General features: G+C 38.6%; 2 protein-coding genes across 2 annotated transcripts in view; both read right to left on the reverse strand.

Moving 5' to 3' along the window:
- Positions 1-306: 306 nt before the first annotated feature.
- Positions 307-5,643, reverse strand: Samd9 (sterile alpha motif domain containing 9). Its single transcript, XM_041675752.1, has one exon. It carries the CDS (start codon positions 5,638-5,640, stop codon positions 892-894), a length of 4,749 nt encoding a protein of 1,582 aa, XP_041531686.1. The 5' UTR covers positions 5,641-5,643; the 3' UTR covers positions 307-891.
- A 16,958-nt stretch (positions 5,644-22,601) lies between these two features.
- Samd9l (sterile alpha motif domain containing 9 like) overlaps positions 22,602-22,932 on the reverse strand; it is a 70,221-nt gene continuing 69,890 nt past the window's right edge. Inside the window, exon 2 of the transcript XR_005976441.1 lies at positions 22,602-22,682. The gene's annotated coding sequence lies outside the window, so the exon portion shown is untranslated. The remainder of the gene's footprint in view (positions 22,683-22,932) is intronic.

The following is a 22,932-nucleotide window of genomic DNA, read 5'->3' on the forward strand; positions in this document are numbered from 1 at the left end:
TGAAGCAAGCCGCCAGGTCAGACATGCTGAATCTTTCCCGCTAAGACTGGTGCTACACAGTTTACTAAATATGGGTTAGCAAGATGTGAGAACTAGCCATTAGGAGGCTAGAACTAATGGGCCAAGCAGTGTTTAAAAGAATACAGTTTCCGTGTAATTATTTCCGGGCATAAGCTAGCCAGGTGGGCTGGGAGCCAGGTGGCAGGAACGCAGCCCGCAGCTCCTTTCAACAGGACATGATGGCATACCCCTTTAGTCTTAGAACTTGGAAGGCAGAGGCAGGTAAATCTGTGAGTTTGAGGCCAACCTGGTTTACTTAGTGAGTTCCAAGACAGGCAGGGCTACATAAAGAGGACCTGATTCAAAACAAAAACAAAACAAGCAAACACACACAGAGAGAACTGCTAGGAAAATTTCAGATATTCTTATGACAAGATGTAAGTTTGTGAATCAATAGATTCTTCAACTTAATTTAGTTTAATCATTTTGTAATGTTTGCATATTTAAAAATATCACATTGGTTACCATAACTATGTATTTGTCAAGTAAAAGTAAAGAGTGAACTGATAAATTATGGAGATGAATTTTATGTAGGAGGCAGGAGGAAATCTCTTCCCAGCAGGATTCTAGTGAGACTATGATGATCAAAACAAATTATAAATTTTGGCTTCGTTTTATTTTGTGGATACTTTAGAGTAATTTCTTGACAACATGATTATACAGAGGGAAAAGTAAAAAGGATTCTATGTACCCATTGCACAGAAATAGCCTGAAGTTTTCTTCGACTACACCCATTCCCACTACACAAAATCACTGAATTATATCTATACACACATTAAAGAAAAAAAGATGATACTAAAATCACATTTCTAGATAACGAAACTCAAGATCTTAAACAGTTTTAATGTCATAAGCAAGAAGACCTCCGATGGAAAACCCTAGATAAAAAGACACCTTTTCTATGCTCCTCCCACTTCTAAGTTGACCTAAGTGAGCAGGTGTAATTGGTATGGTGATTTTTTCATCGATTCCATACTCTATGTATAAATTGTTGTTTTCAGCTCGTCCCTGTAAACGATCCAAAAGATCCTGGACTTTTTTCTCTTCCCATACTTTTCCACTATGCCACCAAGAATTAATATCAGATACTTTTTCGAAATTTTCATCAATTTTTCCTTTGTGGATAAGTCTGTTTCTATTGCTGCCTTTCCCAAGAAAGAAATAGGCAATTGGTTGCTTCGTTCGATACATGCGTTTATATTGCCCCCTGAAAGAATTTTCCAGTGCCCAAGCATACTTTTCCATTTGTTTAGAATCTTGATCTAGGTTTTGGGTTTCTGGCCAAAATAAAAGAGAAGCTAGGAAATAGGGTTCTAAAAAATGGTAAGTCAGTCCAATTGATTGCAGGATCTCTCGAAGCTGCTCTTTCAGTCTTTTAATTGGTTGTACTAATTTGGAGGAAGGGTTAATACAAGAGAGGATGATGTTGGCCAAGATGAAATTTTGCTTTTCCTTTTGCTGGGTTTTGATAACACCTTGCTCAAGAAGGAAAGTGTATTTGTTCACTATGTCTTCCATGGAACCCACAGCATCTTTTGGACTTTTGATAAGATATTCTAAGAGTCCAGAAAACTTGTCTGCTTTTAAAGCTTCTAGGCTTCTCCGAGTCTTTTCTACGTGAAGTGGTAGACTGAGCTTTGATCTAAAGTTTTGATTTTGTGATTCTTCCAAGGGGCCAAATATTTCTACATACGTCTTAAAGTACACACCTACCTTTCTCCGACTTTTAGCTTCTTCATATTGCTTTATATTGTTTCTGGGTTTTAGAAGAACAAAATAATCATCAAAAAAGTCAAAGGATCTCTTCAAAGAAGACTGCAGGTTAGTTAGATAAGGAATAAAATTCTTGAGTGCTGACTTAAATTCATTTAGATTTCCCGGGATATCACATTTTCCTGATATAAAGTTGATCATATCTCGTTTAGATAGTTCATTTTTATTGTCAAAGAAAGGAATGAGTTGGAGTATCTGGATAGTGTAGAGTCCCACTTCTATCTCCCCTTGATAACCAGCTATGTTGTAAGTATCATACCTCCTTTTAGACTTCTGATACATCCTTTCTTTTCCTTCATATTCTCTATCTCCAGTTTGGTCTTGAGAATCTTTGAAAGCATTGGATGCATGCACAGCTAAATCTAACAGGTCAGTTAGATCATCAACTGAGATAGTCCCATTTCTTGCATTGTCAGCTATCCACCATCTTATTTTACTTTTGTAAACTTGACCTAGTGTATCTGAGATGTAGGAATTATCAGGCTGTATCTTTCTTGCTTGTTTTGCCCAAAAGAGAGCATTTGTAAAGTCCTTCTCTTTAAGGTAGAAATGTCTTGCTAAGGCTTGGCAAATGAATGCATTGGGGTGGAACCTACGATTAGCTTCAAGTAATACATCTTTAACTGCATCATTTCCTTCTTCTTTATGTAATGCTTCGATGAATGGGGAGAACAAGTTTCTTGTCTCACCTTCATGCTCATCACGCTGTCTTGTGAGCAAAAGTGTTTGCATGTCTTGGAAAAACTTGTCTTTTCCTATACCTGTGTCATAGAACAAATTTTCTGTGAGCATATCCATCACGATTTTACTTTTGTTCAAGTTGTAGCTTCTCTTCAATTCTTCCAGTGAGGCAGTGGCAATCTCATGGTGAATGATGCGCACTCCATAGTAGCTCCCACATTCTATCACCTCTGATTTGATTAGAATTGTAGAGTAGGTACCCATCTTGTCTTCAAACTTTTCTGTTCCCCAGAAAGCCTTCTTGTTTGAGATCCCTAGGAAATGCTCACACTGTGAGAGGGAAATGGTAGTGTCAGGTACATATGTGTTAAGAAGAGCCAGGAAAGCAAAGAGCTTTGCTTCCTTGGTAGCGACATTTTGCCCTTTCAGAATGTTCCTGACCACATTTTCTATATACTCTCTGTTAAAGCTCGTTTTCACAATCATAAAAGAATAAAAATCTTCAAATTTTTCATGCTGTTCTTTGATTTCTTTCAATTTAAGCTCAAATGCTCTCTGCTCTTTGTCAGACAGTTGGTGAACTAGAGCAACACTGTCTGGGGGCTTCGCACTTTTCTCAGGATTTTGTGACCTTGTACAGTTTATAATGATCACCAGAGGCTTCTCATATCGAATGTGTTTGTTGGCAACAGCAGTTTGAATGGAGGCCTGGAGAAGGTAGACGTTGTCTTGTTCCTCAAAATCATCAACGAGGAGCAGCACAGGTAAGTACTCCTGATGGCTCGTTGCTCCATAGGTGATTAAATTAGTCACCTGTTCTCCAATTTCTGAGAAATCCTCTGTCTTATTTTTCAGCACAGCACATCTGAATTTCTTTCTTAGCTCCCAGAGAACATGCATGGCCAAAGTGGTTCCTCCACAGCCTGGATGATGATAGAGATGGATAATTTTTGCACAAACTGGTTGAGAAGAATCTGCCCATTCTTGGATTTTCTTTTCAAGTTTTGCATATTTATCCCTTTTCACAAATGATGAAGAATAGTTTTCAGAAGAGAAGTAGAAATTCCACCAGGATACTTTACCACCCCTGTAGAAGTCTTCCTCTTTGGATGTTTTGAATTCAAGTAATTTCTTTTTGTCTTTTTCCAAGAGTGTACCTTCACATTCATTCTCACAGAGAATTTCCAAGGCAGTCATAACTTCTTCTTCCTTTTTCAGAAGGACAGTAGATGAACCAACAGATGGCAAGAATCGCGTTGAAGACTGAGTTAAAGATTTTAACTTAAGAATAGTGCCATTTATCTCTGCAATATTTAAAGTAGAAATGCTTTGGCTTGATATTTCATCTTGCTGTCCTGATAGTCTTGCTTCAAGAAGGTCTTTCCATATCTGATATATGTCTGGGTGTACACAAATACACAGTATATTTTCCATTCCTTTAAGATCTTGATAGAAAGCACAGAAAGTCTCAATAAGAGGGTCTCTGGGGTCATCCACAAGGGACAGTAATAAAAATATTACCAAGAATCTCCCTTTTGGCATTATGTCATCATGTGTAAGAAATGAAATCAGCTTCCTGACCTCAGAAGCTCTTTCTCTTTGCCAAGAAATCGGATCTAAGGGTTTGTATTTTTCACTCTCAAGGTCTAACCTGCCATTGCAGAAAATCCAGCTGGGTTGGTGGTAAAGATTCAGACTGGAAATTCTCTCATTCAATGTATTTTTTCCTTCCATAAATTGGCTTGGAAAGTGGAGGTTTGCTACTCGGTTTCTTATGAAAGCCTTGACTACACCTTTGCTCTTAGATTCAGGATCAAACTCCAACACAGCAAACCATTTAATTTCCTTCAGGAAGTCTAAGTGATTTTTTTGATCCGGATGGCATTTATTGGTGACAAGTATGTACCATTCATAGTATGAGTTATCTAACAGATCCTGGTTTCCTGTCAACAGTTCAATTAGCTTTTGTCCCTCACTCTTGTTTCTGTCGGCTTTTACTTTGCATGTTGCTTCTGCTTCTTTCCTAGACTCAGTCACTGCTTTTAAATCTAACTTAAAAGCTTTGAAATCAACTTTATTCCCTATGATGTCCTTACTTCTGGGCCCATCTCGCACAAAGACTGAATACCTTGAACTTTGTTGCCATGTTTGGTTCTTAAGATGTTGCATTTTGATCTGGAAAAAGTCTTCTCTGCATTCAGAGTATTGTGGAATGACATCTACTTCGATAACAAATCTGTTGGATGGAGTACTGTTTGGCAATAAAACTTCCACAAATCTTGGCTCTCGGATACACTTCTTTGCTTGTTGGACCTGATGGACCTCGAAATACTTGTCTATCATCAGATTGAAGTGGTCAATTAGGGCATCCTTAGTGACCGTGGTGAGTTCCACACCAACAATTTTTCCTTGGGGCTTGTCTTTGACTCCAAAATGAATGGTTCCATTAGTACGCGAATTCATACAAGCTGAAGCAAACCGGAAAGTCTCATTGCTAAATTTCATCTTAATGTCCACTTCTGTGGCTGCTTCTGTGTTTGTGAAGGCTTTGAATTCATGTACTGGGTCGATGAGATTAAGTGGCCCTGTTTCAGGCTGTAGGATGAAATGTAATTTGTAACGATACGGGTTACTGAATTCATTGAAAGGGTATGCAATGCATGTTGGTCCTGGAGGTGACTGTTCACCCTGTCGCTCTGTCTTGTCTTCCATCAGCTCATTTTTTTCTGATTTAGACCCTTTAGTCTCTGGCCTCACTGCAGAGGCATCAGCCTTATCTGCATTCTCCTCACCCTTTTGGTTTTGCTTTGAAGTCTCTCTACTTTCTGTCTGTGTTTTAGGAGTTATTTTATTACCCCTTTCCCCCTTAGATGTCTGAGTAGAATGTTTTGAAGACGTTTTCTGCAATTCTTTGAATAGCTCTTCTATTTGGATAGCTGGTCCATGGGTTAGGCCCATTTCAACAAGTTTTTTTTTATTTAACCACTTCAAGACTGCTCCACTCACGTCTTGTGCCATCAAGGTTTTCCTGTGCTTTTGGTCAATCTTATGGCTTTGTAACCACAGGTTTACATCCTCTTTTGTCCAGTCACCTGTATTTTCTGGAAGGTTGAGTTTCTCTGCCATTCTGATAGCTGTATAGAGAAGAAGAAACATGAGGTTGTAGTTTATAAGTGAAAATGTGAAACATCCCGTTTTTAAGTAGGTAAAATATGCATATGTCACAACATTTGAAAAGTTCTGATACCAGTTTATTTTATGTCAACCAAGAGAAAAGCCACCAAATACAAATGCCCAGCACTTTCATATGAACTGTGCACATCATTGGCCGCTCTCTTTATTTGATTTGCTGTATATATGGAGTATATGGGGATCCTTCTATTCATAGATCATCCTTTACACGTTGTCAACTATAATGTATATTTTCTGTATTATTAAAAATGTTCAAATCTGGTATATAGAAGAAGAGAAATATTTGAAACTAAGTGTAGAGCTAAGTATAGTTTGTTCAACTTGATGTGATACAGACAAATGAAACAACATATGAGTGTTAAGCATAGTCAGAAAAGAGTAGAATAATCAAATAGTAACTAATGATTCATGATAGACATAAAATACGTAATATTTGGAGATATTAATTGGGTTTCCCATTGGTAAAATATTCTGATATTTTGTGCTATCTACTCAGAAAACATAAGTTTCAGGGTAGATTACCAGGATAATTGACAGTTAGCTGTGGTCAGATGTAATTACTTGTCTACATCTTTCTGGTTAGAGCAATTATATGCCATTGACTGAGAACCTTTTCTATTGCTCAATCCCATTGGATAGACCCAAAATATGAACACAGAAAGAGAGGTAGATTTCAACATTTTGGACAAGATGAGATTGGGTGCATTTAGGTTCCAGCACTTTAATTAGCAAAAGGATGTTATTAGATGGCCATAATTTGTGCATATATGGTAAAATATCTAAAGGAACATTTAAAAAGCTATTAAATAATTCATCAAAATATTCATATAAATGTTATTATAGAAAAACTGTCCAGTAGCTGAAAAGAAGACAGACAGATAAGATGTACAAGGAAAAATAGAGAATAGAGAAAGCACAGAGGCAGGATTACGTCCTAACATGTCAATAATCACTTTTAATATAACTGTTTGTAAACAGAAATTAAAAATACAGAATTAGTAGCTTGGATTATAAACATGGCTATACTGAATCCTGTTTATATGACACCCAGTTGAAATATGATATGAATAAAAAGTAAAAGTATATATAGATCTATATCATTCAAATATCATTCAATCAAACACAGAAGTAGTTATATCAACAAACTACAGACAAAGCAGAAAGCATGATAACAGAATGAAGAAAATAATCAGGGACAAGGATATTATACATTGATAAAAGGTTACCCAGCAAGATGTCACATAAATGCTGAAGGTATTTGCACCAGACAATATTGTTGCAAAATGTGTGCTGTAAACACTATTGGGATTTTACAATTTTGAGCAAATGCACATTTATAACTAGAGGCTTCAATATATTTCTTTGCCTTAATAGTAGATACAATAGTTAACAACAATAGAAAACATATAGAAAAATTTAAGATTACCATCAATCAATAGGCTGTAAACTGCTTTTATATAATAATCTAAGAACCACAAAATACCATTTATTTATTTATTTTTTTAAATGGTTTTTTTAATAATTTTTTTTCTTTTTTTATTGAGAAAAGAAGAAAAAAAACATAAACAAAAAAAAAAAAACAAGTTTCCACCTCCTCCCAGCCTCCCATTTCCCTCCCCCTCCTCCCACCTTTCTCTCCCTCCTCCCACCCTTCTCCCCCTCCCCCCACTCCTCTCCCCCTCCCTCTCCAGTTCACAGAGCAGTCCGGGTTCCCTGCCTGTGGTAAGTCCTAGGTCCTCCCCACTCCGTCCATATCTAGGAAGGTGAACATCCAAACTGGCTAGGCTCCCACAAAGCCAGCATATTAAGTAGGATCAAAACCCCATGCCATTGTCCTTGGTGTCTCATCAGCCCTCATTGTTCGCCATGTTCAGAGAGTCCGGTTTTATCCCATGCTTTTTCGGTCACAGTCCAGCTGGCCTTGGGGAGCTCCCCGTAGATCAGCTCCACTGTCTCAGTGGGTGGATGCACGCCTCGTGGTCCCGACTTCTTTGCTCATGTTCTGCCTCCTTCTGCTCCTCATTGGGACCTTGGGAGCTCAGTCCACTGCTCCTGTGTGGGTCTCTGTCTCTATCTCTATCCATCACCAGATGAAGATTCTATGATGATATGCAAGATATTCGTCAGTATTGCTCTAGGATAGGGTCATTTCAGGTTCCCAATCCTCAGCTGCCCAAGGAACTAACTGGGAACCTCATCTTGGGCACTAGGGAGCCCCTCTAGGGTCAAGTCTCTTGCCCACCCTAAAGTGGCTCCCTTAACTAAGAATTGTGGTTCCGTGCTCCCCTATCCACCTTTCCTTTATCCCAATTCTCCTGTTTCCCCAGGCCCCCCTCCTTCCCTTCTATCTTTTCTCTCCCCATCTCCCCTTACCCCCATCCTACCCCACCCCCAAGATCCCATTTTCTCCCCGGCAATTTGGTCTACTTCCCTTAGTCAAGAGGATAACTGTATGTTTTTCCTTGGGTTCACCTTCTTACTTAGCTTCTTTAGGTTCACCTATTGTAGACTCCGTGGCCCTTATTTATGGCTAGAAACCAATTATGAGTGAGTACATCCCATATTCATCTTTTTGGGTCTGGGACACCTCACTCAGGATAGTGTTTTCTATTTCCATCCATTTGCATGCAAAATTCGAGAAGTCATTGTTTTTTACCGCAGCGTAGTACTCTAGCGTGTATATATTCCATACTTTCTTCATCCATTCTTCCATTGAAGGGCATCTAGGTTGTTTCCAGGTTCTGGCTATTACAAATAATACTGCTATGAACATAGTTGAACAAATGCTTTTGTCATATGATAGAGCATCTCTTGGGTATATTCCCAAGAGTGGTATTGCTGGGTCCAGGGGTAAGATGATCCCGAATTTCCTGAGAAACCGAAACACTGACTTCCATAGTGGTTGCACAAGATTACATTCCCACCAGCAATGGATGAGGGTACCCGTTCCTCCACAGCCTCTCCAGCAAAGGTTATCCTTGGTGTTTTTTATTTTAGCCATTCTGACAGGTGTAAGATGATATCTCAAAGTTGTTTTGATTTGCATTTCCCTGATTGCTAAGGAAGTTGAGCACGACCTTAAGTGTCTTTTGGCCATTTGAACTTCTGCTGTTGAGAATTCTCTGTTCAGTTCAGTGCCCCATTTTTTAATTGGGTTAATTAGCATTTTAAAGTCTAGTTTCTTGAGTTCTCTATATATTTTGGAGATCAGACCTTTGTCTGTTGCGGGGTTGGTGAAGATCTTCTCCCAGTCAGTAGGTTGCCTTTGTGTCTTAGTGACAATGTCCTTTGCTTTACAGAAGCTTCTCAGTTTAAGTAGGTCCCATTTATTCAATGTTGCCCTTATTGTCTGTGCTTCTGGGGTTATACATAGGAAGCGATCTCCTGTGCCCAGCTCCTGTAGGGTACTTCTCACTTTCTCTTCTATCAGGTTCAGTGTGTTCGGGCTGATATTGAGGTCTTTAATCCATTTGGACTTGAGTTTTGTGCACGGTGATAGATATGGGTCTATTTTCATTCTTCTACAGGTTGACATCCAGTTGTGCCAGCACCATTTGTTGAAGATGCTTTCTTTCTTCCATTGTATATTTTTAGCTCCTTTATCGAAAATGAGGTGTTCATAGGTTTGTGGGATAAAATCCGGGTCTTCTATACGATTCCATTGGTCGACTTCTCTGTTTTTATGCCAGTACCACACTGTTTTCATTACTGTAGCTCTGTAATAGAGTTTGAAGTCAGGGATGGTAATGCCTCCAGAAGATCCTTTATTGTATAGGATTGTTTTGGCTATCCTGGGTTTTTTGTTTTTCCATATAAAGTTGATTATTGTCCTCTCAAGATCTGTGAAGAATTTTGATGGGATCTTGATGGGGATTGCATTGAATCTATAAATTGCCTTTGGTAGAATTGCCATTTTTACTATGTTGATCCTCCCAATCCAAGAGCAAGGGAGGTCCATCCATTTTTTGGTATCCTCTTCAATTTCTTTCTTCAATGCCTTAAAGTTCTTGTCAAATAGATCTTTCACTTCTTTGGTTAGATTTACCCCAAGATATTTTATGCTGTTTGTGGCTATCGTGAATGGTGAAGCTTCTCTGATTTCCCTCTCTGCTTCCATATCCTTTGTGTATAAGAGGGCGACTGATTTTTTGGAGTTGATCTTGTATCCTGCCACATTACTAAAGCTGTTTATCAGCTGTATAAGTTCTTTGGTGGAGTTTTGGGGGTCGCTTATGTACACTATCATATCATCTGCAAATAACGAAAGTTTAACTTCTTCCTTTCCAATTCGAATCCCCTTGATCCCATTATGTTGTCTTATTGCTATTGCTAGAACTTCAAGCACTATATTGAAGAGGTATGGCGAGAGTGGACAGCCTTGTCGTGTTCCTGAGTTTAGTGGGATGGCTTTGAGTTTCTCTCCGTTTAATTTGATGTTAGCTGTCGGCTTGCTGTATATAGCTTTTATTATATTTAGGTATGACCCTTGTATCCCTAATCTCTCCAAGACTTTTAATATAAATGGATGTTGAATTTTGTCAAATGCTTTTTCAGCATCTAATGAAATGATCATATGTTTTTTTTCTTTCAGTTTATTTATATGCTGGATTACATTGATAGATTTTCGTATGTTGAACCAGCCCTGCATCTCAGGAATGAAGCCTACTTGATCATAATGGATAATTTTTCGGATGTGTTCTTGGATTCGATTTGCCAGTATTTTGTTGAGGATTTTTGCGTCGATATTCATGAGTGAGATTGGCCTGTAATTCTCTTTCCTGGTTGAGTCTTTGAGTGGTTTTGGTATCAGAGTAATTGTGGCTTCATAAAAGGAATTTGGTAATGACCCTTCTGTTTCTATATTGTGGAAAAAATACCATTTTTAATAGTCAAGATTTTCCATTTCCTAAACTATAAGACAAACTTCAACAAATTTAAAATGATTGAAATCATATTGAACGTTTGCCAATCACAATATAATCCTTAAGATTTTAATGTATTTACTTAGTGCCTTTGGGTGTATATTTTATGTGTGTACACTGTTGGGTGCATGTGATTGTCAACTGATGGATTTTAGAACCACTATAGAAACAAATCTTTGGGCATTGTGGTGGTTTGAATAAGAATAACCCCATAAGTGCATATATTTGAATGCTTAGGGAATGGTGCTATTTGAAAGGATTGCTGGAGGAAGAATATCACTGAAGGTAGTCTCTGAGATTTTTTTAAAGCTCAAGCCAAGCCCAGTGCAATGGCTATTATTATTGGTTGTCAACTTAACTACATCTTGAATAAACTACAATCAAGTAATAGATTGTAATCTTAAAAGTAACTACAATGAAATGATGAATAAATGTACATTCAACTACACCTGTGAGAGTTTTTTTTTTTATTGCTTGGTTTGAAGTAGAGTGAATGCACTTTTAGTCCAGACCTTTGTGGTAGGAAGACACATACCTTTGATATGGATCTTGAGACAGGATGACACCTTAATCTGCACTATGACTGCTGGACGTCTATATAAGGGGATAAAAGAAGGAAGCTTGCATTTTTTGCTTACTTGCCCTCATCTTGCCAGCACATTCTTTCCTTCACTGGTATATTAGTGCCTACTTCTTTGAGATTATAGCCTGTACTGGAAGACTAGCTGAGACATCCTTGTGTCTTGTGGACTGAGCAGCTCCTGGATTCTTAGACTTTCCGTTCAGCTGGACTTTAGTCTGTAAGTCCATATCCATACATATTTGCATGCATACACAAGTACACACATATATACACAACACACACACACAGAGTCATTCTATAAGCTCTAGAGAGTCCTGACTAATACACTAATTCTCTCTTCCTGCTGCCTGAGGACTTGATAACTCTTTTTTTTTTTTTTTTTTTTTTTTTTTTTTTTTTTTTTTTTTTTTTTTTTGGTGAGCTGCCCCTCCTCTCCCTCCCCTCCCCAGCGCGACTTGGAGCCTTGCAGGTCCCCTGCCCAGAGCTGAAACACCTCAGAATGCTGTTTTTTTTTTTCTCCCTAAAACAACAACAACAGCAACAAAAAACAATTACCAGGCGACTGTGGATTAAGTGATTTAGGTTTTGCAAGGGCTACAATTAAAATCCTGTGAATTTCAGATTCATCTGGATGACCTCATTTGTGTATTTGAAAAAGTTAAAGGAGTCATTACTGCAGCTAGCCATGTTTTATCTTACTGATTTTGCAATAACCTTCTCAGCATTGTTTTGTCATCAAAGTTTATAAGTAGCTTGTGCATTGGGCATAAAATACAGTTGATGCGATTCCCAACGCACAATATTAGAAGTCGGAAATATATCCTTATGCCTCGATTTGTTGTCGTTGTTGTTGTTGTTTTCGTTGGTTTGGCTTTGTTGTTTTCTCCTCAAATCATCACACAATTTAGTTAAACTCACTGGAAGTGTTTTTACGAGAACGAGTAGACTGTCTTTGGAATGGAGCATGACTTGTAATGTGAAAAGCTACTTTTTTTTTTTTAATAATTTTTTTTATTAAGAAAAGAAGAAAAAAAAATAAACAAAAAACAAGTTTCCACCTCCTCCCAGCCTCCCATTTCCCTCCCCCTCCTCCCACCCTTCTCCCTCTCCTCCCACCCTTCTACCCCTCCCCCCACTCCTCTCCCCCTCCCTCTCCAGTCCTCAGAGCAGTCCAGGTTCCCTGCCCTGTGGTAAGTCCTAGGTCCTCCCCCCTCCGTCCATATCTAGGAAGGTGAACATCCAAACTGGCTAGGCTTCCACAAAGCCAGCACATTAAGTAGGATCAAAACCCCGTGCCATTGTCCTTGGCGTCTCATCAGCCCTCATTGTTCGCCATGTTCAGAGAGTCCGGTTTTATCCCATGCTTTTTCGGTCACAGTCCAGCTGGCCTTGGTGAGCTCCCAGTAGATCAGCTCCACTGTCTCAGTGGGTGGGTGCACGCCTCGTGGTCCCGACTTCTTTGCTCATGTTCTCCCTCCTTCTGCTCCTCATTGGGACCTTGGGAGCTCAGTCCAGTGCTCCAGTGTGGGTCTCTGTCTCTGTCTCCATCCATCACCAGATGAAGGTTCTATGATGATATGCAAGATATTCGTCAGTATTGCTCTCGGATAGGGTCATTTCAGGTTCCCAATCCTCAGCTACCCAAGGAACTAACTGGGAACCTCATGTTGGGCACTTGGGAGCCCCTCTAGGGTCAAATCTCTTGCTCACCCTAAAGTGGTTCCCTTAACTAAGAATTGTGGTTCCGTGCTCCCCTATCCACCTTTCCTTTATCCCAATTCTCCTGATTCCCCAAATCCCCCCTCCTTCCCTTCTACCTTTTCTCTCCCCATCTCCCCTTACCCCCATCCCACCCCACCCCCAAGATCCTAATTTTCTCCCCGGCAATTGGGTCTACTTCCCTTAGCCAAGAGGATAACTATATGTTTTTCCTTGGGTTCACCTTCTTACTTAGCTTCTTTAGGATCACCTATTGTAGACTCCGTGGCCCTAATTTATGGCTAGAAACCAATTATGAGCGAGTACATCCCATGTTCATCTTTTTGGGTCTGGGACACCTCACTCAGGATAGTGTTTTCTATTTCCATCCATTTGCCTGCAAAATTCGAGAAGTCATTGTTTTTTACCGCAGCGTAGTACTCTAGCGTGTATATATTCCATACTTTCTTCATCCATTCTTCCATTGAAGGGCATCTAGGTTGTTTCCAGGTTCTGGCTATTACAAATAATACTGCTATGAACATAGTTGAACAAATGCTTTTGTCATATGATAGAGCATCTCTTGGGTATATTCCCAAGAGTGGTATTGCTGGGTCCAGGGGTAAGTTGATCCCGAATTTCCTGAGAAACCGAAACACTGACTTCCATAGTGGTTGCACAAGATGGCATTCCCACCAGCAATGGATGAGGGTACCCGTTCCTCCACAGCCTCTCCAGCAAAGGTTATCCTTGGTGTTTTTGACTTTAGCCATTCTGACAGGTGTAAGATGATATCTCAAAGTTGTTTTGATTTGCATTTCCCTGATTGCTAAGGAAGTTGAGCACGACTTTAAGTGTCTTTTGGCCATTTGAACTTCCTCTGCTGAGAATTCTCTGTTCAGTTCAGTGCCCCATTTTTTAATTGGGTTAATTAGCATTTTAAAGTCTAGTTTCTTGAGTTCTTTATATATTTTGGAGATCAGACCTTTGTCTGTTGTGGGGTTGGTGAAGATCTTCTCCCAATCAGTAGCTTGCCTTTGTGTCTTATTGACTATGTCCTTTGCTTTACAGAAGCTTCTCAGTTTAAGTAGGTCCCATTTATTCAATGTTGCCCTTAATGTCTGTGCTTCTGGGGTTATACATAGGAAGCGATCTCCTGTGCCCAGCTCCTGTAGGGTACTTCTCACTTTCTCTTCTATCAGGTTCAGTGTGTTCGGGCTGATATTGAGGTCTTTAATCCATTTGGACTTGAGTTTTGTGCACGGTGATAGATAAGGGTCTATTTTCATTCTTCTACAAGATGACATCCAGTTGTGCCAGCACCATTTGTTGAAGATGCTTTCTTTCTTCCATTTTATACTTTTAGCTCCTTTATCGAAAATGAGGTGTTCATAGGTTTGTGGGATAAAATCCGGGTCTTCTATACGATTCCATTGGTCGACTTCTCTGTTTTTATGCCAGTACCACACTGTTTTCATTACTGTAGCTCTGTAATAGAGTTTGAAGTCAGGGATGGTAATGCCTCCAGAAGATCCTTTATTGTATAGGATTGTTTTGGCTATCCTGGGTTTTTTGTTTTTCCATATAAAGTTGATTATTGTCCTCTCCAGATCTGTGAAGAATTTTGATGGGATCTTGATGGGGATTGCATTGAATCTATAAATAGCCTTTGGTAGAATTGCCATTTCTCCAGCACCATGTTTGCCTACATGTCACTGTGCTTCCTGCCATGCTGATAAAGGACTAAACATCAGAAACTGCGAGCCAGTCCTAATTAAATGCTCTTCTTTATAAGAGTTTTCAGGATCATGGTGTCTTTCTATAGCAATAGAATATTGCCTAAGAGAGGTATTTCTGTGGGAGATTGTCTACATTGGGTTACTTGAGATAGAAAAATTCAATTTAAATATGAGTAGTGCTATTCGAAGGGCTAGAATTTAGGACTGAATAAGGAGAAAGCAAGGTGAGAACCAGTGTAGATGGGGCTTTATCTGGACCAGTGGTCCCCTAATCACCACTTAGACACTTATTATTACTTATAAATGCTCAACAGATAGCTTAGGCTTGTTGCTAACCAGCACTTACATCTTAAATTAACCCATATATCTAATCAATGCTCTACCATGTGGTGGTACCTTTTTTCAACCTGGCATGTTCATCTCCTGCTTTCTCTGCATGTGACTCATGACTCTGCCTTTTTCCATCCCCAGTCTCTCTTTTTGTCTACAAGTCCTGCTTAACCTCTACCTGCCTGGCTATTGGCCACTTTTATTCAACTAATCAGAAGGCACCTTGGCGAAGACACATCTTTACAGTGTACAAGAAGATTATTCCATGACACACAAGTGTTTGTTACTCTCTGCTGTTACATAGGGAGAGGGCCGCTTGTCTGTTCTGGTCGACCGGCTAGCTTACACCAGAAATAACCACACAAAAACTCTATTAATTAAAACACTGCTTGGCCATTAGCGCTAACTTCTTATTGGCTAACTCTTACATATTAGTTTAACCCATCTCCATTAATCTGTGTATCACCACGTGGCTGTGGCTTACCGGAGATTCTAACTGGCATCCGTCAGGCAGAGGATCCATGGCTTCTCTCACTCTGCCCTACTTCCCAGCATTCAGTTCTCTCTTCTCTGCCTACCCAAGTTCTGCCCTATCATGTCCAAAGAAGTTTCTTTATTCATTAACCAATAAAAGCAACACATGAACAGAAGAACTTCCTACACCACTCTGCTTCTTGACCCATGATGGAAAGAGACAACCAATTCCAAAAAGTTGTTTTCTGACCTCTACATGCCTTGTGTAACATGTTTGCACACACGCATGCACATGCATGCACATACACACACACACTTATTCCGTATTTAATTTTTTATTTTACATTCAGTTTCTCATGCTATTTTTGGTTGTTTATTTTACAGTTTCACGTATATACTTCCCACTTCCTTAACACTCTGTCCATTTTCCCTCCTCCCCACAAGTCTTTTTCTCATGTTCATGTCTATTCTTTTTGTTTTGAAGCCCCAAGATTAATCAGAGCCATCTAATGCACATAATTTTTCAAAAAAGGTTGAAAACATTTTTTATCAAAATTTCAAGTTTTATGAGTAGACAGTATTCTTTGTATTATTATAAAATTTATATGAAAAAAAATCAAAGGATACAGTAGGATAGGTTAAAGAATAAGATGGGGGAAATCTTCCAAGACATTTTGACAATTACAATTATTTAAGGTCTGTGCTATTAATGAAGAGACAAATATATCACTATATTAAGTTCCCAGAAATAGACTCATCCAAATATACCCAAATGATGCTTGAGAAAGATTCAAAAGTTGATTCTGTGGCAGAGTCTAGGACAGTTGTTTCAAAAAATGGATGCTAGCATAATGGGAAATCCATCTTATACACAAAGTGAATTTGGAATGGGTCATAGCTTTGCATATATAATACAAAACAATATTATGAAAATGTATACAAGAAAATCATCATCTAGAAATACTCAAAAATTCCTGTCCTGGCATCAAAAGCATTATTAATAATGAAAAAGCTAATCAATTTAACTTAACCAAAATTAAAGACAACATAAAGATAATCAGAAAACAAGCTGTAGAGAGAAATATTTGTAATCAAACTACATGAAGGAGTTGTATATATACTAAACACTTAAAACTCATAAGTGAAAAAATATACAAGAAAAAACTAAGAAAAGGAGAGAAAGATATTACTGCTGAAAGCATAAATGGCAAATATGCATGTTGGAAAATGTTAAACATAATTAGCCATCAGGAATATGTAAATTAAAACCACAAAGAGATGTTTATATGCATTCATTTGACTAAAGCAAAGAGTAGTGACAGAGGTCACTCCAGGGAGTGATGACAGGCTAGAAATTTCCATGAATAAGAAGAGTCAGGGTAGTGAAGGATAAGGGACTGAACCCCTGAACCATAAACCATCCAATTAAATGTTTTCCTTTATAAGAGTTGCTCAGGTCATGGTGCCTCTTCCCAGCAATAGAAACTCTAACTTTAAAAGTAAGAAAGACATCTAAAAACTGAGAGTCAAAGGTTAGAAATTCATCTTCCAAGCAAATGGAAGTTGCAGTAGATCAATAAATCAACACAGGGATTTTTCACATCTGTTAAATATTTCAAATCCAAACTAACCAGGAGAGATAAAGAGAACTTTATAGCAAACCATCCACTGCAGCCCCCCTTTCTCTCTGTCCCCATTCCCAGTGATCATGCAGATTTTCTCCTACAGCCTTCTTCTACTGCTTCAGCCCTATGTCCCAGCCACCACCCACAGGCACTCCCTGGAAACCTCCTGGCCATGTGGCCAGAAAATCAGGTAGGTAATTGTCACTCTCCCTCCTCTTCTTCAGTTAGAATTCTCCAGTCTTAACCTCATCTTTGTAGCAGACAACTTGTGGCCTCTCCTTCCTCTGACCCATTTCCATGGTCTGCATAGATCTTGGTGGCACACCCAGCTTTCCTCCCTCTATGTGCTCCCACAGCCCCACCCCTCTAACTCATTCACATCCCTTAGAGTCAGTTTCCCATACCTAGAAACAAGTTTTACTCAGGACCTGAGTGGCCATACCTGGATTTCAGGAATATACCCTACCAGGCAAACCACACTCTCCTAAGAATCTGAGAGAACAATGGAAAACCAAGAACAAAACCCTCTCAACAAAGGTAAGACCAGCTATCAGTGGCTAGAATTACAATGATCCTAAATTCAGATGTCATGACACCAGCATAAAAACACAACCAATAATAGCTGGGACAACATGCCTCCACTAGAGCCCATCAGCCCATCAACAGGAGCCCTTGAGAAATAAAATATAGCTGATGCACAAGAAAGGACATCTATGAATATGCTCAAGCTCCTTAAAGAAGAGATGAAAAAATCCCTTAAAGAAATCTATGAAAACACAAATAGTGGAATGAAAAGAATGTGGAAATGGAATCATTAAAGAAAACCCAAACTGAGGTAAAATTGGAAATGAAAAGTTTAGGAATTCATGCAGAAAGCTCAAAGGAAAGTTTCACCAATAGAATACTAAAAATGGAAAAAAAGACTCTCAAGCACAGAAGACAAAATAGAAGAAATCAATACCTTGGTCAAAAGGAAAGATAGAAGAAATCAATACCTTGATCAAAGGGAATGTTAAATACAAAAAAATAAAATAAAAAAAAAAATCTGGGCACAAAACGTCTAGGAAATCTGGCACACTGTGAAAAGACCAAAACTATGAATAGTAAGAATGGAGGAAGGAAAAGAAATGCAGAAAAAGGAACAGAAAATATTTTCAACAAAAACCATAGAAAAAAATTTCCCTAACCTAAAGAAAGAGTTATCTATCGAAGTATAAGAAGCACACAGAACACCAAGTAGACTAGATCAGAAAAGAAATTCCCCATGACATAAAATAATCAAAACAGTAAGTGTACACAATAAAGGAAGAGTGTCAAAGCTTCAAGGGAAAAACATCAAGTAGCATATGAAGACAGACCTTTTTTAGCATAACATTACAGTTTTCAATGGAGACTCTAAAAGCCGGAAGTACTTAGAGATCACAGATGCCAGCCCAGACTGCTATTACCAGCAAAACATTCAATAATAATAGATGGAGGAAGACATTCCAATATAAACCAAACATAAGCAGCATCTATCCACAAATCCAATTCTACAGAAGGTGCTGAAAGGTGATTAACCTGAAGAGGTTGACCACACCCGAGAAGACCCAAGAAATAATCGTCTCGGACCAGCAAATTAAAAAAGGGAGGGGAGATACCACACCAGAACAACAAAATAGTGGTGATTTAGTTGGTGCTATAATTGATGTGATGAAGCACCATGTCTAAAACAACTTGGGGAGGAAGAAGGTTTTTGAGTTACATTTCCCCATCACTATTGAGCAATGAAAGAAGTCAGACAGGAACTAATACAAAGCAGGGACCTGGAGGCAGAAACTGATTTATAGGCCATAGAGGAGTGTTGCCTAATAGCTTGCTTCTCATGACTTGCTCAGCCTGTTTGTTTTTAGGACCTAGAACCACCAACCTAGGGTGGCACCATCTATAATGGACTAGACTCTCCATCATTAATCAAGAAAATGCCCCGTAGGTTTACCTAGAACCTCATCTTATGGAAGCATATTCTCAATCAAGGCTCTTTCACCTATGAAGATTCCAGTTTGTGTCAAATTGATGTAGCACTAGCCAGCACAAAGGGAAACCATCAAATACTATTCATAGATGACTCAGTATCAATGGCCTCAATTTTCCAATAAAAAGATACAGACTAACATAGCAGATAGAAAAAACAGATTAATTCTTCTGTGTCCAGGAAATATACCTTAACATCAAAAATAAAACATTAATTCAGAGTAGAAAAATGTAAAAAGATATTTCAAATAAATAGACCCAAGGATTAAGCTGGTGTAACCATTTAAGGACTGAAAAAAATAAACTTCAAACCACAACTATTAAGTAGAGATAGGGAAGAACACTAGATACTCATCAAAGAAAAAAAATTCTACCAAAAGGACGTTGTAAATCTACATATCAAAAACAAGGGCAGCAAAGTTTATAAAAGAAACACCACAAAACTAAAACCACACATTGTTTCTCACACTGAGAGTGGGTGAACTCAGTACCCAAATTTCACCAAGACAAAAACTAAACAGAGAAAAGTTGGAGATAACTAACATCTTAAACCAAACAAACACCATAGATAGTTACAGAACATTTAATACAAATGAAAACAGTACACCTTCTCTGAAACACCTCGTGGAACTTTCTCCAAAACTGACGGCAGACTCAGACACAAAGCAAATTTCACCCTACATCCTATCTGACCACCATAAATTAAAGCTGCATATCAGCAACAGAAAGCTTACAAGCTCATGGAAACTGAACAACTCTCTACTGAATGAAAAATGGGTCAAGACAGAAATTTAAAAAGGAGTTAAAAAGTTTTTAGAATGAAATGAAAACAGAACATACTCAAAGTTATGGAAACAACGAAGGCAGGCATAAGAGGCAAGTTCGTTACACTAAGTGCTTGCACAAAAAAATTGGAAGATTTTATTTTAGCATTTATTAGCACATATGAAAGCTCTAGAACAGAAAGAAGAAATCACCCAAAAGGAGTAAATGGCAAGAAATAGTTAAATTCAGTGATGAAATCAGTAAAATAGAAGCAAGTAAATAATAAACAATCAGTGAAACACAAAATAAATTTTTTGAGAAAATCAATAATATAGACAAACCCTTATCCAAATTAACTAAATGACACAGAGAAAACATCCTAATTAAAAAATTTAGGGACAAAAGGGAGACATAACTTCAGATATGGAATTCAGTTAATCATATGAACATACTTTAAAAGCCTATTCTCCACCAAACTGAAAAAAATCTAAAGAAATGGATAATTTTCTTGATATATATCAAATACCAGAGTTAAATAAAGATAAAACAAGTGATTTAAGCAGGTGTATAAGCCCTAATGAAATAGAAGCAGTAGTTAAATCTCTCAACCAAAACAAGTTCAGGGCCAGATGGTTATAACACAGAATTCTGCAGAATTTCAAAGAAGAATTAACACCAACCTCCTTAAATTATTTCTCAGAATAGAACCAAGGAACATTTCCCAATTCCTTATACAAGTCCACAGTTACCCTGATACCTACATCACATAAAGATGCGCTAAGGAAAGAGAATTGCAGACTGATTTCCATTATGAACACGGATGCAAACTTTCTCTGTAAAAGAGTTGCAAACAAAATCCAAGCTCACAAAATAGGTCTTCAACCATGATCAAGTTGGCATCATTTTCTCTCAAATATTAAGATATTAAGATTCAGGGATCTCTTAATATATATAAATAGAAAAAATGTAACCCACCATATAAATAGATGGAAAGGCAAAAACATGATCATTTCAGATGTAGAAAAGACCAATGACAACATCCAACACCACTTCCATGATAAAAGTACAGGAGAGACAAGGGATATGAAGGACATATTTCAAAATAATAGAGGCTGTGGTGTTTGAATAAGAATGGCTCCATAAGCTCATATATTTGAATGCTTTGTCATCATGGGAATTTGAGAAAGATTAGGAAGATTCGAAGGTGTGGCCTTGTTGGAGGGACAGAGTTAATGGGAGTGGGCTTTGTTAATGGGAATGGTTTCCAGAGCTCATGCCAAGCTCAGTGTCTCTATCTTGGCCTTCATATCACAATGTAGCTCTCAGGCACTGTTCACTGCCATGATGATAAAAGTAATCCTTTATCTCTGAAACTGTAAGCAATGATAGTGAAATATCACAGAACAAAATTATGTCACTTGCAAAAGAAAAGGTGGAACTGGAGATGGTCAAGTTTAGCAAAGTCAGGTCAGAAATATAATGGAGGAAAGGCACAGTGGGAAACACCTGCCTACTCCATGTCAGTTAGGAAGCAGAGAGGGAGAGGGACTCAGAGAGGAAGAGTCTGGTAATTGAACAAACTCATCAAAGCATGCCTCTACTAACACTCTTCCTGTAACTAGGCCACTTCCTTTAGTTCCTATCACTTTCCAATATAGCAATCAAACCACAATTCTATCCATGGATTAATTCATGTATTCTGCCGGAGTCTGGATGATCCGCACCCTTCTTAAGATGCAGTATTTCTGTACATTGCAAGGACCAAGTTTTCAGCACATGAGCCTCCAGGGATATTTATATCCAAACCACAACACACAATAACCTGCATAAACCCCAAGAGAATTCTGTGGAAGGAAAAAAGTCAGCCCCTGATGTCACAGTCTGTACACCGTAACTTACACATATTCTTGAAATGGCAGGGCCATTGTAATGAACAGCAGATTAGTTGCTATTGAGTTAAGATAAGATGGAGTATGAGGAACGAGCACATCTAGAAAGACGCACAGGAGAGATGTCTGTGTTGCAGTGCTTGTGTTTCGAATGTACAAATGCCAATGTGGTGTTGTACTGTACTGTTGAATGACTTTACCATTAGGGACCCTTGATAAAAGGTATATTCACCATATGATTATTTCTTATAACTGCATTCAGATGGTGGTGATCGCATATAAAAGTTGAAATAAAAACTATGCAAAATTAGAAAGGAATGCTTTAAAGAGAAAATATTTAAAAATAAACAATCATGAAAATGTTGAGTATCAAAACAGGAAAAAAAACAGTACATTCAATGTCTGTGAAACTTACAAGATTTCATGTTTTTATAAAAATAAAAGAATGACTGATAATTTAGTGAGTTTAAAGTACAACACAGCAAGCTTAAATAGGGAAGAAAGAGGAAGAAAACAGTTAAAGGAAGAAATTTAGAGAGAGAAGTAGGAAACACAGTCAAAACGGAGATACCCAACCAAGCCAAAAAGTGATACGCAATACAAGGTGATAATCCTGACACAAGCGGAAGAAACCATCAGGAATGAAAGAGCGACGGAACAACCTGACACAAGCGGAAGAAACCGTCAGGAATGAAAGAGCGACGGAACAACCCGACACATGCAGAAGAAACCGTCAGGAATGAAAGAGCGACGGAACAACTTCCCCGATGCTGCAGCAAAATTACGGTGAATCAGAGGCTATTGCAACCAACCTTACCTGGATGCACTGTGAGAAGTGAGCGGAAACACGTGACTTACCAAAACTGACTCGAGAGTCAGGGAAAGGACTCCCACTGCCAGGGTAAGGTCGTGGATCACAGAGGTCACAGATGTTCCCACTAGAGTGACAAGAAACAAGATTCACGTGTTTGGAAAGCTTAGACTCTGAGGTTGTGTAGCTGAAGACAGCAGACATGGCAGGAGTGTGTTCAAGTGCAGGGATGGAAAGGTCTCTACCCAGCTGAACTGGGGACAATTTGCCAGTTCTGGTTTCAAACTGAGGACAAGACAGGACGAGTTGGAGGATGACAAACCAGCGGGACTTTTGCCACCCACGTGGATGGATGCAGTAGGTTGGAGTCTACAGCA

The sequence above is a fragment of the Microtus oregoni genome, unplaced genomic scaffold (genome assembly GCF_018167655.1).
Source record: "Microtus oregoni isolate MIOR12 unplaced genomic scaffold, Mior012 000026F_ref0000081, whole genome shotgun sequence".
Classification (NCBI taxonomy): Eukaryota; Metazoa; Chordata; class Mammalia; order Rodentia; family Cricetidae; genus Microtus; species Microtus oregoni.